This window comes from Chrysemys picta, chromosome 9 (genome assembly GCF_011386835.1).
Source record: "Chrysemys picta bellii isolate R12L10 chromosome 9, ASM1138683v2, whole genome shotgun sequence".
NCBI classification, from domain to species: Eukaryota; Metazoa; Chordata; order Testudines; family Emydidae; genus Chrysemys; species Chrysemys picta.
The window spans coordinates 41,181,592-41,201,007 of record NC_088799.1 but is presented as its reverse complement, the minus strand read 5'-3'; the positions used below and the strand labels follow the sequence as shown (position 1 = coordinate 41,201,007).

The 19,416-nt window shown below is 41.9% G+C and overlaps 1 protein-coding gene across 1 annotated transcript in view; it reads left to right on the top strand.

The window, feature by feature from the left end:
- The window catches only part of CLSTN2 (calsyntenin 2), a 672,586-nt gene that overhangs the window by 534,855 nt on the left and 118,315 nt on the right, over positions 1-19,416 (top strand). The window contains exons 3-4 of the mRNA XM_005282521.5: positions 5,475-5,670; positions 7,912-8,120. Coding sequence (XP_005282578.1) covers positions 5,475-5,670; positions 7,912-8,120 — 405 coding nt within the window. The remainder of the gene's footprint in view (positions 1-5,474; positions 5,671-7,911; positions 8,121-19,416) is intronic.

Sequence of the window (19,416 nt, the reverse complement as noted above, 5' to 3'; positions counted from 1 at the left end):
CATTGTGTGCTTCAATTACCAGATTAGTTTGGTGGATCATTGTAAGTAGCTTCATCCACAAAGATGACATCAGAATTCATTCAAATTTGGACATGTGCTTCTGAATAGACTGAAGTTCAGTTCGAGCTTGTGCAGTGACATTGAGAGATTCAAGCTCATTTAAAACCTTTCTCACTGAATTCAAATGCTGCACAACTGGTTGAACACCATCAATCCGTGTAGACCATCTAGTTTTGGACATCCCATGGTGTGAAACAGGAAGATATTGCTTCAGAATTTCCCACCTTTGTGGACTGCTACTGAAGAGATTGTACATTTGCTGAACAGTTCCAAAGTAAGTAATTGCCTCCTTGCATGATTCAGCACAGTCAACACCTACAAGGTTTAGTGTGTGGTTTCCACAGCAGGAGAAAATACAGTTTGAATTTTGCTCAAGCAGAACTGCTTGTACACCTTTGTACTTTCCAGCCATATTAGATCCATTGTCATAGGCTTGACCAATGCAGACTTGAAAATCTAACTTAAAACCTTCTAGAATTGTTAGTACTCGAGCAGCAATTTCTTTTCCAGTTTTTCTCGTGAAATTATCGAACAAAGTAAACCTTTCTTCAATTGAAAATTTTGATCTGTCTACAATCTTAACATATTGAATAACCATAGTAATCTGTTCCTTGTGAGAACAATGTGGAGTGGCATCAGCAATGATTGAAAAATACTTGGCATTTTGAATCTCATCAAGAATTGTTGTTTGAACGAATGACCAACATAGCTCAATAAACTAGTTTTGTATGCGTGTAGAGAGATTATGGACTTGCACGCGCTTTTGTCTCTCTTGCAATTCTCGAACACGTTTAACATGCTCTGATAAAAGTGGGTCATATTTGCTGAGGAGCTCAACTATGCCTAGAAAGTTTCCATTTGCATGATCACCAATACGTTGACTGGAACCAAAGAAAACCAATCCCCGTTCAGAAAGAAAAAGGATGACATTCAGAATGCGCTCATGAAGTTTTTTCCAGTTATTAGTTTCTGTAGAGAGTTCAGTCAAGAGTAAATTCTCAACTGAACTTTCAGCTAATGCTGCCCCAATGGCTGTTTTCCATGCAACATAGTTTTCTTTAAAAAGAACAGGAGTACTTGTGGCACCTTAGAGACTAACACATTTATTTGAGCATAAGCTTTCGTGGGCTACAGCCCACTTCTTCAGATGCATAGAATGGAACATATAGTAAGGAGATATATATATATATATATATATATATATATATATATATATATACAGAACATGAAAAGGTGGAAGTAGCCATATCAACTCTAAGAGGCTAATTAATTAAAATGAGCAATTATCAGCAGGAGAAAAAAAACTTTTGTAGTGATAATCAAGATGGCCCAGATTCAATCTGTGTAATGACTCAGCCATTCCCAGTCTCTATTCAAGCCTAAGTTAATGGTGATATGAAGATGCTAACGAGGAATTCTCACATATAAATAATTCCTTAGTCAACTAGACGTAAAACTATAAAGACACTAAAATGTAACAATTCTCTACCTTTCTATGCACTTGATCCAGCACCAGCCACTAGTAGTGATTTGTTTATATAATCAGCTGATCTGAGAGGACACATTCATCACGGTCTAATCTTGTGCCATCAGACCCGATATATTTTATTAATATTTATGAACTCTTTAATATGACAAAATCTATATCAGTTAACAAAAAAAGTCTTTTACTAAATCACATCTCTTATTTGCTTAAATTTGCAGCTCTAAGATGAGAGTGTGTGTCACATTTTGGTCCGATAGGGATGCGCGTAAAAACAAGTTGCAAAACTTCACAAATGCCAAAAAATTAACAAGTATCTAAATTTGAGGCCCCCTTTGAGCTTGAGGCCCAGGCCAAATGGCCCTCCTGGCCCCCCCTCTGGTTGGCCCTGGGGATCAGATTGTGATTAAAATATGAAATGACAAGCAGTGGCTGCATAACTTTCATATGTGCAAAGCCACATTCCTAGAACTGTGTGCAGAGCTCACCTCTACCTGTGGCACAAGGACACCAAAATGAGAGCTGTCATAATGGTGGGAAAGCGAGTGGTGATCGCTTTGTGGAAACTGGAAACTCTTGACTGCTACCGATCAGCCGTGAATCAGTTTGGAGTTGGGAAGTCCACTGTGGGGGTTGTGGTGATGCAAGTGTGCAGGGCCATTAATTGCCTCGTGCTACGAAGGATGGTGACTTTGGGCAATGTGCGGGAAATGGTGGATGGCTTTGCAGCAATGGGATTCCCTAACAACGGTGGGGAGATAGATGGCATGCATATCCGAATTTTGGCACTAGACCATCTTGCAATGGAATACATCAACAGAAAGGGCTACTTCTCTATGGTATTGCAGCTGCATGACTTTCTCAAATGTTCACCTTTCGAAGAGTAAGTGAATACAGCAGTCGGCATGGCAGTAGTTTTGAACTCCAGTTGGCTGAGTTTGTTGCTCAAAAAATTAAACATAATCAGCATAATTACTATATTTTATTAATCAATCTGCTGCTTCCTTTATGATTTCAGTATAGCTTGCTAAGTTGTAGTAGTTCGCCAAGCTTCAATAATGTTGAGTTCACTGAGCTAGAAAGGCATACACAGTAAAAGTACTACTGCTAGCAACAACCTTTTCTGCAGGTCAAAAAATTATTCCACATCTCTCACTTCAGTAATACAAATTATTATTTTTGTTTTAAAAAAATAGCTTGTAATTGTTTAAGCGATAGCACAGCAGAAAAACATGTCATGGCAATAAGCCTTTCCACTGCCACTGAGAAACTCCCAAGAACACAGAACTGTGCACTGCAGGAGATGTTTGCAGAATCCAAGCTCTCACACTTTCCTGCAGTTTATTACACTGGAAGGTTTCAATTTTTAAAAACTTTTAAAACCAACATCTATTTACAGTGGCTCCATGCTGGATTACTGAGAAAGTGGGTACTGAGTTAATCATACAGTACTAACGGTGTTGTTTGCTTGCATACTTTGTGTGTGTGTGTGCGCGCGCGCACGCAGTGTATCTAAATCAATGTATATAGACAGAGTGTGTGCAATAGGTTAAAAAGGGATATAGAACCTGATTATGATTTATCCCCCTTTTACACTGGTATACTTTTAATTAACTTCAATGGAGCCATCCCTGATTTATGCTGAGAGCAGAATCATATCTACTAGCCAATTTAGAATGCCCCTTTCTAAAAGTCTTGGAGGACTAAATGGCTCAGGTGATGGGTAAAGGGATAAAAAATAACATACCTTTTTTTACTTCTAGGACCCTTTTTTGAGTTCAGCCCAGGATGGTAATAACTAAAAGTAGATAGTGAAGGCTTTCAAATACCCTATGTGACATGATTAATCTTAATCCATCTGCTCAATCTAGTTCTTAAAAGTTCCATGTAAGCAAAAAATATTGTTCGGGTGGAGCCCATATATAAGCCTAAACAGGCATTAAGAGATGAATGGGCATGAGGACTGAACGACCCTTTTATATCACTCCTTTTGAGTGAGGCTAGAGACACATCATCTTTGGTGTTAGTGTCAATTGAAGAAAAAGTAAAAATAGCATTAAGGGTCATCTGTAAGCAGGGTGAAAAAACACTTTTTCAACTGTTGGCTCCTACTGAAATTTATTAAATTGTTTTCCTTTTCAGAAAAGGCATTAAATTAAAATCAAAGTCCACAGTATTATTTCAGAATTTTTTGCTGCAGGGAAATAAGGAGAACACTCTGCTCAGAGATCAGAGGGGTACTCATGTAAGTCTGGTAGCACCTTAAAGACTAATAGATTTATTTGGGCATAAGTTTTTTGTGGGTAAAAACCCCCACTTCTTCAGATGCATTGAGTGAAAATTATCTGCTCAGAGCTGAACATGGCATTCAGTTGATGTCTAGTATATATTCACAGTGATCAACATCCATGATCAGCGATCAGCAAGCTTCATCATCCTTGGCATCTTATTAATTTCACCCCTTTATTCATACCATTACAGTTCATACACAGCAATGGGCCTGATCCTGGGTATTGCAGAGCACCCACAACTCCCACAGTAATACACCAAAATGCAGATATTTAGCCCCTTTGGGGATTTGATTCTCTAGTGAAATCCACCTGCATAAAGCCCTAACGGTCAGGTTTTTTGCAGGCGGAGCAAGCAGAGTCTGGGAAGGTGAAATCCTATGTTCAGCCCAGGGCTATGAGAGATGTGCAGGCTACCCGCAGCCACCATTCCAGCCTATGTACTAGCATGGAAGTTGCCTCCCTTCCATGCTATTGTGTAAGGTGGTGGGGCCACTAACCCCAACTAAACATGGATTGTATGTATTCTCCTGCTGTGCCATAGGTACGGAAACACCTATGCTAAATAACTCGTGCTGATCCTGTAGAGAAATTCACAGTGCCATACACGCTCCCCTACAATGCTTAATAGCCTCCACATTTTCTTATTTCCTACCTATAGAGGTGAAGTGCAATGATTACACTCTAAAGCTGCAGCATGTTTGTGAAGACAGAGGTTGAAGCTATAGACCCTCTGTGAAATGGGCGAAGAACCATAGTGTGGCCTACTTGCCATTAATTAAAAGTGTGTTTAAAAAATGTTATAGGAAAAGTCACTAGATGGCGCTCTTACATATATTCTTGCAATTTTTTGTTAGTAAGCAAGCAGTCTTTGCTGTTTTGTCAGTTTTGCTATAGAGTAGTTCTTTGAGAGAAGCTGTGGCAAATAGCACAGAGTTGGTTCTCTTCTTATTCTCTATATTTGGATGTAATTCTTGGGACAGAATAGTTTCCTGGGAATAAGGTGTTTGGGTGAGTGCTGAGATTTTGGAAAGAGGTGACTGCCTCTGTTCCAGAACTGGTATGTATGTGTAAATAGAACACTTAGAATGTACTGAGAGTAGAGCAGTGCACATTTTTCAGTTCACTGGCAGTTTAAAAAAAATCACTTTGGGTCAAGCAACACATTTTGTTTGACCTGAAACAAAACATTTCATGTCAATTTTGAATTTTTTAACATTTTAAATTTTTAAATAAAATTGGAAAAATTTTCAAAACAAAATCTTTGGTTTTTGTTTTCCTTGATTTCCTCCCACTCCCCCCACCAACCAAAACAATTTGGTGAAATCAACATGCTGCCACTTGGCACAAAGGCAATGCTGGTGTCAGAAGAAAGAATAACAATGTAAAGAGGATGAGACCTAGTATAAAGACTTTCTCTATTTTTCCTTCTGTCTGTCCCTTTACCTCTCGCTCATTTACATAAGGTTCTGTTTATTTCAGCTGGTAGTTTGTGTTGGTATGTTGTTCAGCGAATAGTCCACGTCACTTATCTGTCACAGGTTGTGAAATACAGGTGGTTGCCAGCACATCAGGTGTCACTCAAACATATCTGAATCAGTTCTAACCAACAATAATTTTTTCCTGTGTTTTATTCTTTACAGGCGAGATCTGTGCTTTTAAAATCCATGGTCAGGAAATGCCCTTTGAAGCTGTCGTGCTAAACAAGACATCTGGAGAAGGTCGTCTCCGAGCAAAAAGTCCAATTGACTGTGAACTGCAGAAGGAGTACACATTCATCATCCAGGCATACGACTGTGGAGCAGGACCTAGTGGAACAAACTGGAAGAAATCTCACAAGTCAGTGACAATAAGGGGAAAAAATGCATTGGCTGTGGCATGTATTTACTCCAAGATGCAGTTCAGATGAAAGAGATTCTTTTAATGCTGTAGTCTGTGGGAAGCAAATGGAAACAAAATGCTTTATCACTGGAATTAATTGTTCATTGTTGGTGTCTTTATATATATATATAAACATTTCACTCCAATTGACCTGATTTTCAGTAATTTCAATGGAACTGTTTTAGCAGAACTACTGATCAAATGGACTACAGTAAAATAATGTTTTTTAATTATTTTTTCCATACTAAATATTTTCCCACATTAAACAGATCAGCTAAATCAGATAATCAGAGCCTTAGAAACTAGAATTAACTGATATTTATGTAACCAAACTATGCTGAATTTATTTTTTCTCTAACTTTATTCAGACAATTTCAAATGGTACAGAAAAGCTATTAGGAGGGGGGGAAATCACCCATTTTTATTTATATGCTGCAGTTTTATTGCCTTTGCACTGAGATTTTATTAGCCCCTGGAAGCTCAGCAGACTTGGCTCGCTCAGCATTTGGTGGGAATCTTCCAGAGATTCAGAGGCTGCAAGAAGTGTTGTTGGTGGGTCAATAGGTGGCACTCTTTACTGAGACAATATAGAACCAATGCCCCAGATATGGTGCTGTCTTTTGTATGATACATGAAACCACTTGTCACTAAAGATGAAATTTGCCCTGGTACAGACAATAAAATTCCCATATAAACTGCCCAATTTACTGAATGAGCCATTTAAACAAACCAGCAATAACTGCAATGCACCGTTTTGTTTATATCAGATGCACAGGAATTTAAGAATTTATTTTACAATATAATGTGAGCTGCATCATGATCTGTTTTTGCAGGGGAGGGGTTGTGTTTTTTTTAATAATGTTTTTCTTAAGGCACAACCTTCAAATTGAACAAGTTTCAAGTCACAGTTAATTTTTTCACTGTAACAATTTTGGGAGTTTCATATGGAATGCTATGGTCTCTCTTTCAAACTTCAGTAGCAGAATAGCAGTTATTAGACTTGGGGACTTTGTGGTCTGGCTGTGATCAAAACCAAGTCTGGTTAGTTGTGACTAGGGCAGTGTGGTGAACTGGATTGAGCACTGAACTGAAGCTGGGGTTCTGTTCTTGCCTCTGCCGTTGACCTACTGTATAAATTTGGGCAAGTCACTTCACCTCTCTATCCCTCTTTTATCCTTTCCATCACTTGTCTATTCAGATTGTAGGCTCTTTCGGCAGGAACTGTCTCGTATGTGTCAAGTGCTTGTCACAAAGGGGGTGTGCTCTTGGCTGGGCCTGCTACAGTCTACTCTAATTTAAGTAATAATCATGAAGATGGTTGATTAGTGGCTAGCTATATGTGAAATGAGTTGGTGTTCCCAATTCAGGTGCTAATAACAGATATCCACATCACACAACAATCCGGCATCATACTTGCTGACAGTGCACTGTATAATTGTCAGTCACCGGAGCAGCTAAGCAACGTGGAGCTTGAACTACTCTCCCAATCTCTGGAGCTGAGCCCTTCTGAGGAGGGTTGAGGCACACTGTCTTCCAGAACAAGGCTCAGGCGCAGTCACATGACATTAAGAGAAAGATGCCCCTGCCAGTGCCCATGTACAACTTGATTTTAAATACTGTAGATGAATTCAGCCCTTATTGCTCTCAATGCAGCACCTTTCACAAGCTCTAATTGTCATGTAAGAAACTGGGGAAATGAACATAGAATCTACAGTATTTTAGGGACTTAGGGAGTGGACAAACAATTAACTTCTGCCCTGGAAAGGAAGGAAGGTGCTTACTTAGTAACAGGGATTTTTCAAGATATCTATATTTTCAGGCAATCAGTGTCTAAGAGAGCATTTTAAGCCTGATTCTTCTCTTATGCCTTTTTTCTTTCTTTTTTACAAAGGATTCAATCTATTGACTGATTCCATTGACTGATGTTAAGCAAGAGGAGAATTAGGCTTTCCCCATGATAACTTTGTTGCACATTTTCTTAACAGCAATGTCATATTAAAGTATTAAGTAGTGTAAATTAAAAATGGAAATGAAGCACAAAGTAAAAGCACTTTACTCACAGTACATAGGTTTTTATTTTCCATGCCATCTTTCGTGTTAATCTGTCATGTGTTTGGATAATGAACAGATATTGACATCTCAGTTGAAGTCAAGATGAATGGATATCTCTCTCCAAATTCTTTGTTTCTATATTTTTAGGGCAGTGGTCCATATCCAGGTGAAGGATGTTAATGAGTTCGCACCTACCTTCAAGGAGACCTCGTATAAGGCCACAGTGACAGAGGGAAAGATCTATGACAGTATATTGCAGGTGGAAGCCATAGATGAGGACTGTTCTCTGCAGTACAGCCAGATATGCAATTATGAAATTGTCACAACCGATGTTCCTTTTGCCATTGACAGAAACGGTGAGTCCTGGGCAAGATACAATTAGGAATTCTGGGCCACGCCTTTAGCTGGTGTATGTCAGTATAGCTTCAGTGATTTCTGCTGAATAGTGGGTCCTAGAATCATAGAATATCAGGAAGGGACCTCAGGAGGTCATCTAGTCTAACCCCCTGCTCAAAGCAGGACCAATCCCCAACTAAATAATTCCTGTGGACAATGGAGCTGCCCTGATTTACACCAGCTGAGGATTTAAATTGAAATTGAAATAATATGTATTACTTGTGTGCCTGAGTCTTTGCATTAAGACTCCCATAAATACTTCCACACCTGTAGTGGTACCAGTAGGTAACTCATTGTACAACATTGTGGGATGCCGGAAATGCTGCTACATGAAACTACGTGCTCTGCTTTTTTAAAACCAGATTTGGCCTCTCTGCTTTACTTTCCCACTCAATAAAACTGAGCTAATAATACTTACTTAACTCACTAGGATAGTGGGAATTCTTTAGTTAATGCTGAAAAGGCACTTTGAAGATGAAAAGTGATCTTTCCAGTCAGTGCTATGTATTGTTACTACTTTGTGTTCTATAGGTAAGTTTTAAAATCTCTCTACAACATAGATATGAAGGGCCAGATCCAGCCTTCATCTCGATGAAAGTGCAGGGCTACAAATACAGTGGAACCGCACTGGTTCTGCTGCACAAGTGGGAGAAGGATCCTGGGGGAAAGTGTAAGGGTTGTTTACCAGGGGCCTGAAATTCTAGTTTTAGATTTAATCATTTTTTTAAATATAGCTTTGCTGAGGCTTGCATTGTAGCAGTGATAGATTGAGCCTACCATGTGCCATTTTTTTCTGAGTTTTTCTATGGTGATATTAATGATAAAAACAATTTGGACCCCATGCAGCTTTGTCTCCTGGAGATATATGCTGTCCCATGAGCAGTCTAGCTGCAATAAACAAAATCTGTGTTCTGTATATATAATTATGCTGAATTATTCAACCTGCCATTATTATTATTATATACATTTTTTTAAACATAGGGCTAGATTGTGACTAACAAGGGGACAAAGGGAAAAGAGGGCAAAAGGACTGTGTGAAGCTAATGCCACTACTGGTGCTGGCCTCCCAAAGAAGTGTGGAAAAACAAAACTGGGAACATGGCCATCGCTCTTCTTTGCACCAGCCAGCAAAGATGACCTCGTGTGCAGGGAAGAGAGGGGAGGACACTGGGCACCCTTTGGAAGAGTGTAGCAGGCAGGCACAATGCCTCCATGATCTCCAGTGAGGGTGGTGCATCCCTGCTTTGAGCAGTGGTTTGCCTACCATAATCTTGACCTACACATTACTAAAGTCCTAATAGAATGTTCCAGGAAGGAGGAACAATTTATCAAATAATTCAACTCCATTCCCCTAAATTTGGATTCTAATCCAAGGTGTTTACAAAGACTAATATGTTTTTAATGTGCCTAAGTACTTTAGGCTCCTAAATCCCATTTTCAGAAACACCTAAGTGGCTTAGGTGCCTTTGAAAATATTACCCACCGTGCCTATCAACTTGGCGTCTAAGGCCCTGCTTCAGTAAATTACTTAACTACACCCCTAACTTTAAGCATGGGAGTAATACCACTGAGGTCAAGGGGAGTACTCATTTGCTTAAAGTTAGCCCCATGCTTAAGAACCTTGCTGAATCAAGGTCTAACTGCTGACTGGAGCACCTGCTCCCAGTGTTTCTGATAGCCCAAATTTTCCTGGCGTGGATCAGCGGGAAGAATGACTAATTCACCTCTCTAGTGGTGGTCCCTGGTGAGTGGAGTTGAAGCCCACTTCCTTGCAGAGTAATAAGGAATAAAGACTTCTCTGGGCAAGCACTAATTCACCCTCTAGTTCTAGGTTTAAACTGGTTTCCTGATACATATTTGCTGATATAAAAACAAGTTTTATGAAAAAATATCTTAGTTTATGCTGGAAAAAACACTATGTTTCCCATATGCCGCAGCCCTAGCCATGGCTACCCTGCTTGCTTATCACCTTCTTGCAACTTCCAGTCCACTTCACACCGGGGAGCAACTTGTCACCAGAGTTGGGGGTGGCAGGGTCACATTAAAATGCTTTGAAGACTTCCCCCCTGCACATATAATACAAGCCAGCAGCTCTCCGAGTAGTGTATTTCAGCAGATCCACTCTGGTATGTCCTTGTGGATCAAAAGTGGTGCCTCTTGCGTTCTTGAGGGGAAAGAACTATGATGGAAAACTGAGCAGTTGTGTTATCCTAAGGTCATGAGAGACATCATGCTGAGATCTTTCAAGAAACACCCATGCCTGGCCATTTACATTTTATCAGCTTTTTGCTATTGATCTTGGAAAAAAATACTTTCTTCACATTAAGTAATTTTAAAAAATGTTAATGTCTGTGCTCAGAAGAAACTCTACAAACAAATGTGTTGTGTGTAAGCTTCAACTTATCTCTCCCCACAGAATCATTTAATCCATGTTGTGTTTAGGAGGAGAGCACTTTTTTTTCTGAAGTTTAATCTGATTTTTGGCAAAATTACAAATTGAAAGCTGTTGTCTTCTCCTAGCAGCCATTTTCATGCTGGGATGCTTTAGAGAAAACCTTTCCCCTGTTCAAAACTGATTTGTCTTTATTTGCGCTGCTTTCACATAATGCAAAGCTGAGCATCAAAAGATAATAACCAGTTAGCATCAATAAAATGTAAATGGCATGGGGGGGAATCCCCCCCCCTTTATAATACCATCATAGCAAGCATTTTGGATATCATATGGAGGCGTAATCGTAATGATTATGATTGTGTTTAAGTAAATGGGAGTCAATTGGCACCATAATCTTTTATCAGAGAGAGTGCTAGAACAGGGGATTTTAGACAGCGAGATAGGCATGTGCATGCAATTCACTCCAACTCTGCCAGATTTACTGATTTCTATTTTCCCAGTTTGAAATATTAAGAAATACTGTAGGTTTCCGTTTTTATCCATTATATTTCGAGAGTGGTTTAACAAGTAGCTGTGTGGTACTTGGATGGTTGGTGTGAATAAGGAGGAATGTCAGGATTGTTGGGTCATGCGATGGGGTATACAAGCCCCACACTGAACTAGGGTGGAAAATAGAGCAATACTAGGCTGGGGGCCCCTCTCTTCAACAGGCTCATGGTATGTTCCCAGTGGAGGAACAGTTTAAAGGACTCTGGTAGGCAAAGAGAAGCCTGTGGCACCAGGAAGCAAGGCTGAGAGCTGTGCCAGGACTGGCAATGGCTTTGTGAAGGCTGCTGTAGCAGCAGGGATTGGGATCTCCCCTTCCCCTCTTCTTTGGGAGTTGAAAGCCCTAAGGGAGTTTGACTTACTGAACAGGACATTAAGGGTATGTCTAAACTGGAAAAAAAAGACCAGTGGCATGGCCACAGCTGGCCCAGGTCAGCTGACTTAGAATCACGGGGCTTGGGCTGCAGGGCTAAAAATTGCCATGTAGGCGTTTGGGCTCAGGGTAGAGCCCAAGTTCTGGGGTGCTGGAACAATTTTTATAGTAGGGGTGCTAGAGAACCATTGAACTGAACTGTAAAACCTGTATGTGATGGAAACCACTTCAAACCAAGGAGTGCAGCATCACCCCCAGAACCCCTTACTTCTAGCATCTATGCCCCACTATTTATTTAGCTTTAAATAAGATCCAGGCAATATCTGCAACTGTGCCCATTCAGGTGTGTTCTGCTAATTAAAAGTTCACATATAGGCTTGCTTAATGTACAAACTGTGTCCAGATACAGTAACTCTTCACTTAACATTGTAGTTATGTTCCTGAAAAATGCGACTTTAAGTGAAACAATGTTAAGCAAATCCAATTTCCCCATAAGAATTAATGTAAATGGGGGGGGGGGGTTTAGGTTCCAGGGATTTATATTTTTTTGCCAGACAAAAGGCATTATATACATTTTAAGCAATTTTAAACAAGCAATTTAATACTACAATCATCACTGCTGAGTATGAAGCTTGGTTGAGGTGGTGGAGTCAGAGAGTGGAAGGGGATGGATTGTCCGGCTGCTCCTCTTGCTGTTCTTGCAAGCACAGGCACAGCTATACATGACTTTGCCGGGGGCAGGGGGCTCAACCCTCGGCCCATCCACTCCACCTCTTTCCCCAAGCCCCCACCCTTGACCCGCCTCTTCTCCCCCCCATCTCCTCCCCCTTTACTTCGCACGCTACATCCTCGCTCCTCCCCCCTCCCTTCTGAATGCTGCAAGCCAGCTGATTGTGTGGGCAGGAGGCAGGGGAGGGAGGGGGGAGGCAAGCCGAGTCCTCGCTCTCCCCCCCCCCCCCCGCCTGCTGCCCGGGGTAATCAGCTGGCTTGCGGCGTTTAGGAGGCAGGGGAGGGAGGGGGAGCCTGCGCGCCGAGTTCTCGCTCTTCCCCCCTCCCTCCTGCCTCCTAAATGCCGCAAGCCAGCTGATTGCCGCGGGCAGGAGGCGGGGGAAGGAGAGGGAAGGTGCTGATCCGCGGGTTCTGCCGGAGGGTGGGAGGCGCTGTGGGGATGGTGGGGGGGGGAACGTAGGGAGGCTGCCAGCTCCAGAGAAAGCAGGCAGCCAAACAACGTAAGAGTGGAGCATTGCACAACTTTAAATGAGCATGTTCCCTAATTGATCAGCAACGTAACAACGAAACAACGTTAACCGGAATGACTTTAAGTGAGGAGTTACTGTATTTTAGTTCTAATGGATAAACCTGTTGTCATGCTTTACTAAAGTAGGATGACAAGACAGCAAGTGTGGGGCAGGGGGTGGGGGGCAATAGGATCCTATATAAGAAAAAGACCCCAAAATCAGCACTGTCCCTATAAAATCGGGACATCTGGTCACCCTATATGAAAGGGATGAGTGTTTCACATATTTAATGGTAAGGAGGGGGGGATTTTTTTTTTTTAAAGAAGCTATTTTTTTTGGACCGGATCCAAAGCTCAGTGTGGCCAATGGAAATTTTTTCATTGACTACAATGAGCTTTGGATCAGACCCTAAGAAACAAAACATATATATTATACTCAGCCCAAATATATGGGTTTTGTGCACAGAATTTTTTACAATCTAGGAAGTACAACCGCCCATCTTCACAAAAGTATAAAAAAAATTCCATAGCACTTGGATCTGTAACATTGCATAGCTTTGCCAGGCAATACACATCAGCATGTGCGCTTATTGCAGAGGATTCATTTTTTTAAACAGGCCTCGTATCATGTACGTGACTAATTCAAGAAACAGCTGAATATTTAGTTCCCATGAAAAATCATTGTTTTGCTTTCAAATTGGAGAAGACCTCTGTTCTATGTAGCCAATAGAGAGAAATTGGGGCACAACACCACCGCCAAAAACAAAAACATCTATGTCAGCTTTAAATCTCCTCTGCATATCCAGAGTGGCACAAAGAAGTTTTTACAGTGGACAGAATGTGACTGTCTGTGAGGCTAGGCATAAGGAAAGCCTTCACTCCAGCCTCCCAAAGCACCAACCAGCAGACGTGTGCCAGTGCAGAGAGTTGTAATCTGTCATTAGCATAAACAAGTAGCTCTCTGCATTACGAGCATGGGGTGTGATTCCTAGCTCATGTAGACATACTTGTGCTAGCGCTCGTCAAGCTAGCACACTAAAAATAGTAATTTAGCTGCAGTAGCATGGGGAGTGGCAGCAGCAACATGGGCTAATTGCCCTGACTACAAACCTGCCTGAATCCTGGGTATTAATAGGGTTCCCAGATGTCTCAATTTTATAGGGACAGTCCCAATATTTGGGGCTTTTTTAAAATAGGCACCTAAGACCCCCTACCTCCTGTCCCAATTTTTCTCACTTACTATCTGGTCACCCTAAGTATTAGAATAATGCCTTGTGAGGAAGCAAAACTCTTTAATGGCAGTGAATAGAGGGGGTGATTTAAAACATGCACACACAGAGAATTCATGACGTCTTAACACTAAATTCCCATCTTCTTCTGACAGCCCATATTCTAAGTTCTCTTCAGGGACATGAGACCTGGTGGAGACTACATTGTGGAGAGTCAAGTTAACAATAAGCCAACAGGCAGCTACAAGCTGCAGAGCTTTCTAAATCATATCTTATAGTACTTTTCATATAAAGATCTGAAAATGCCTCACAAAAGCAGAGACTATTTCTAAACTACGAGCTTGGCAGTGGGATTCCTGGCTCACGTAGACATACACGTGCTAGCACTGATCAAGATAGCACACAAATAATAATAGTGTAGCAGCGGTGGCATGGGCTAACCATCTCAAGTACGTATCCCAGGATTCTCTGCTTGGCTTCAATGGTATATTGTGGCAGTGAGTTCCATGAGCTCTCTGTGAAGATGTGGCAAAGTATTTACTTCTATTAGGTTTAAATTTCCTTCCTTTCAGTTTAATTGACTATCCCTTTGTTTGTGTAGGATGAGACAGAGAACAGAAATTCCCACTTTATCTTCTGTAAACCATTCATTATTTTGTCTGTTCCCCCTTTGTTTATTAAAAAAAGTGTAATTGATTAAATTGTAAAATAACAAAGTAACATAAAGCTACAAACTGCAGATGTAACAGAAATACACAGAATAATTAGACCAGTAAACTATCCAGTAATATGTAGGACATTCAAATGACCTCTAAAATAAAAAAACCTAAATATTCAGAATGTTAGAAGTACAAATCTTAGAAGACTGTAATGAAATACAAATCATAGAAGATAACTGTGTTCTGAGATTTATAAATCATTATAATGTATTTGTATTTCATTATAGCTATCATCCCTAGCAAATTCCTGTAGGCTGCTAACGTTGATTTAGCCAATTTCAATGTCTTGAGAATTATCTCCACATATCATGGAGTAAAGCAATGGGATAGAGAACAAAAGAAGCATACACAAAGGAATATGCAGGAAAGAAATAATAAAATTCAGACAGTAAGCAAAGTATGAACAGATAACAAATGTGCAAGTAAGTATATAGTGGCCACATTGCACTTATTGTGGATGTAATGGTGGGAAACTGATTGACGAGTCCACACAATTTTAGGCTTAATCAATTTCTGGCTTTATTTATACAATTTAAGACAGAATTACCACTTATAGTGACTGAACACATTTATGCCAGACAATAAATAGATTATATAGAGGACCCAAGTTACTGCATTCCGGGGCACAGGGAAGTTCTCCTGCACTCTATGATGGCTGTCGTCATCTCCTCTGATCCCTTGGTCTGGTCCTTCAGTCCCATTCCTTCAGCTTCTGACCCAGTGTTTCACCAATTTGGGCCTTGTTCACTTGAGTCTTTTTATACATTTCCTCCAATTTACACAATTTTTGCTGTTTAGATCATTTCTGTCTTTCTATTCCATGTCATTCTGCCCCTGGTTTTGCCAAGTAAAAGGGCTTCTTGTCATTTCAGGTTTGTGTGGGTTTGGTTTTTTTCCTCAAAATTTTCAGCACAATGTTACATTTATCCTGTCAGCAATAATGTTATTTTAAGCAAATCAGTAATTTTTATGTAAGAGGAGAAGAAATGGCAAAACACCCCATACCAGGCAAACCCTTAGCCTAACCATTACCTCATCTAAATTATCCATAATAATAAATTATTAAAATATTACTAACAACGCTCATCTTAGTCTTACCATTTAACAATTCATCATCTTTATATTTTGGTATTATAAGTCAGAATGTGTAGTTCATCCAACTCTATTTATTAATCTACTTGGGTTCGGAGAGCACAGTATGGCCCTTGAACATCAACATTTCTGTATCCGCTGCAAACATGAGGTTTTCAGGGGACTTTTGTCACTCCAAGTCCAAAGCCTTGTGTTTGTGAATACTTCATTAGTAATTTCCCCTGTTACCATTCCAAGGGGCTTGTGTTTTGGGGCCTTGATATTTAGTTGTTTTAATGACACCCCAATGCACCGAACTCCCATTAAGGAAGCACTAGTTAAGCAACGTGAGTTCTAAAAAAAAGAGTGCATTTCTAATACTCATAATGCCAAAAAGCAACTGAGAAGTGTATGTTTGAGTTTTCATTCTTATTGGATAGAAGAATTTAGTGTTCTGAATATCCAGGGCCGGCTCCAGGCACCAGGCACCCAAGCACATGCTTGGGGCGGCACCTGGGGCGGCGGGGGTAGCGCGGCGCGGCATTCTGCGGGGGTGGGCGCTCCGGCGGCGTGCGGCACGGCGGGGGGGGCGGGCTCCGGCGCGCGGCGCTCCACGGGGGGGCGGCACTCTGGGGGGGGTTCCGGCGGCGCTCGGGCTCGGGCTCCGGCGGGGGGGCGGGGCAGCGCGGGGCTCGGCGCTGGGGGGGGGGGTCCGGCGGCGCTCGGCACGGCGGGGGGGCGGGCTCCTGCGCGCGGTGCTCCACGGGGGGGGCGGCGCTCGGCGGGGGACGGGCTCCGGGGGGGGCAGCGCTGGGGGGGGGGGCGGTCCGGCGGCGCTCGGCACGGCGGGGGGGCAGGCTCCGGCGCTCGGCGGGGGGACAGCGCTCTGGGGGGGGGGGTTTCTGGCAGCGCGGCGCTCGGTTGGGGGGGCTCGGTGGGGCGGCGCTTTTTTTTGCTGCTTGGGGCAGCAAAAAAGCTAGAGCCGGCCCTGTGAATATCAGAATACATTTCAGCGTGGGACAATGGTCTAGAACAGTATCAGAGGGGTAGCCGTGTTAGTCTGGATCTGTAAAAGCAGCAAAGAGTCCTGTGGCACCTTATAGACATACAGACGTTTTGGAACATGAGCTTTCGTGGGTGAATACCCACTTCGTCGGATGTATTCACCCACGGAAGCTCATGCTCCAATATGTCTGTTAGTCTATAAGGTGCCACAGGACTCTTGGTCTAGAACAGTGGTTTTCAAACTGCAGGTCTCGACCCAGTACTTGGTCGTAGAATATAAGGCACCGGGTCATGGCAGCTCTGGTCAGCACTGCCGACTGGACCATTAAAAGTCCCATCAGCCAGCCCTGAACCCCCCCCAAAACCGGAGCCCTTTCCTGCACCCCAAACCCCTCATCCCTGGCCCCACCCCAGAGCCTGCATCCCCAGCCCAGAGCCTTGATCCCCTCTCGCACCCCAACCCCCGCCACAGCCCAGAGCCCCCTCTCACACCCTGAACCCCGCATTCCTGGCCTCACCCACAGCCCTCATCCCCATACCCCAACCCTCTGCCCCACCCCTGAGCCCCTCCCACAGCCCAAACCCCTCATCCACAGTTCCGTTGGGTCACGGGCATCAACAATTTTCTTCAACTGGGTCACAAGAAAAAATGTTTGAAAACCACCAGTCTAGCTCAAGGAACTCCTGCATTCTAATCCTGTCCTTAGCTTGCTGCATGACCTTCAAGTCACTCCACTGCTCTGTTACCCTTTCTGTAAAGCGTGTACACCCTCACCCTCAATTAGAGGGGAAGGGGTTAAGGAAGGACAAAAGCAAAACAGGAAATAAGTCACACTTTTAGCTGCAGGTATTCAACAAGGTGTTGTGTTCTTTTGTATTTAATCATAAGAAAAGGGTTTAATAATGGGTGAGGTATTTCACTGGGAGCTTGAGCAGCAGGATTCAATTTAGCACAAACTGAAGGAACCCACAAAGATGTGGACCAGAAGATGGTGTTAGATCCAGCAGAGAGTGGGAGATGTAAATGGGCTTTAGATGAGGTTCGTAAAGCTGTATTTACAGTGAAGGGTGGCTAGAGTATACCTTTCCTGAGTGTTATTGGTTGGTTGATCTGGAAGGAACCAGGTATTTTACTTATGGACAGAACCTGTGAAAAAAATGGATTAGTATCAATAAGATAGTTTTAGTATAAGTTGAGATGAGGGTGGGAAAATAAATTAGCAAGCTATTTTTGGGTCAGAGAGTGGTCAGAAAAAGCTCAGTTTGACATTTTACATGGGTTATTAACCATGTGAGGGACAATTAACCAAAGAAGGCTATTGACTAGATAATGATCTTGCCTACTTCGTAGGAGTTTTATGAGGGTTTAATTAAGATGCATCATTTGGAAAATATATAGTCCTAGCTAAATACTAAGGATCAGTATAGTGCAATGCTTACTGCACTTCCCCAGAAGCAGACCAGGAACCGGAATGTGACTTGGTCACAACCATCTTCCCTGTTTCCCCCTGCTATGAGGGGGGAAGAAGGGAAATCATGATGCACCGGGTTTAGGGTACTTCCCCCAGAGTGATAGAGTTCTAATTCAGTGTGTGCTGTTCTGTATATTTGTTTGTGCTCAGAAATTATCATCTCTGACCAAAATGGCCAAATGACCAAAATGGCACTTACATATAGTTTCCCTGAAAACACTTATTTGTGGGTTCAAGGTCTGTCTCCTGACAGTTGTGAATGAAAAACTAAAGACCGGGTTTGGAAATTGGCCATGTATGTATAGCATTTTGAGGGTTGTTTTTTCTCAAGTTTAAACTCAATGAAAAGAGTTTGCAAAGGCCAAGATGTTTAAAGGAGGCAGCCCTGCCTTCTCTGTATCTTTTGATAAGAAGCCACTTTTTATGTGCATAAATACCATATGTATTTTGGTGCCCAAGTTTGCAAATTTTAGTCAAACTACTTGATTGTGCAGCATGCCATGTCAGATCCACATTTGGTACGATATGATGACTTGAGACAGGGGTTCCCATCTAGAATGAATATAACTTTAGGATGTGAGTATGATTAGATATATTCCTGGCTAAAAAATGAATTAATATGTTGGAGTATATTAAACATTTCTGAGGTGCAGGTTGAGCGAGAACTGCATTTCTGCAGAAATGGACTGAATGAAAATGCTGAACTCATTAATTACGACTGCAATCCTAAAACACTACAGATTATGGTGACTGAGAGAGCTCTTTCCATTTTCTTGTGAAACATGTAATTTCTTTGTTACTAGAATGGATACTTTGTCACCTTTATGTATCTGTTAGGTTTGGCAGATGAGTTTTGTTGTTGAATTTTATTTTCCATCTGGTAGCACAATGGTGTCATATAAAATGCAGGTGAGCTTGGTTATGTAGATGATAATAATGATCCTGGCCCATAGGAGGGGACTGAAAGGAAGAAGGTATTCACCATTTAGATAGGAACTAACTGCAGAGGGAATGAGTGACAAGATAGTACCGCCAAAGCTAAACTATCTTCCCTTCATGATCTCCACAGGACTAGAAGGCAAACAATATGATTTTTTCCCTAGCCCTGACCCATAGTCTATCCTCCTCCTGCTCCTTTCCCAAACATGGACCAATGGTTATCCATCTGCAGGGTCTAAGGGAAAGGAGAGATGATGTGAATGCTCTATGTGA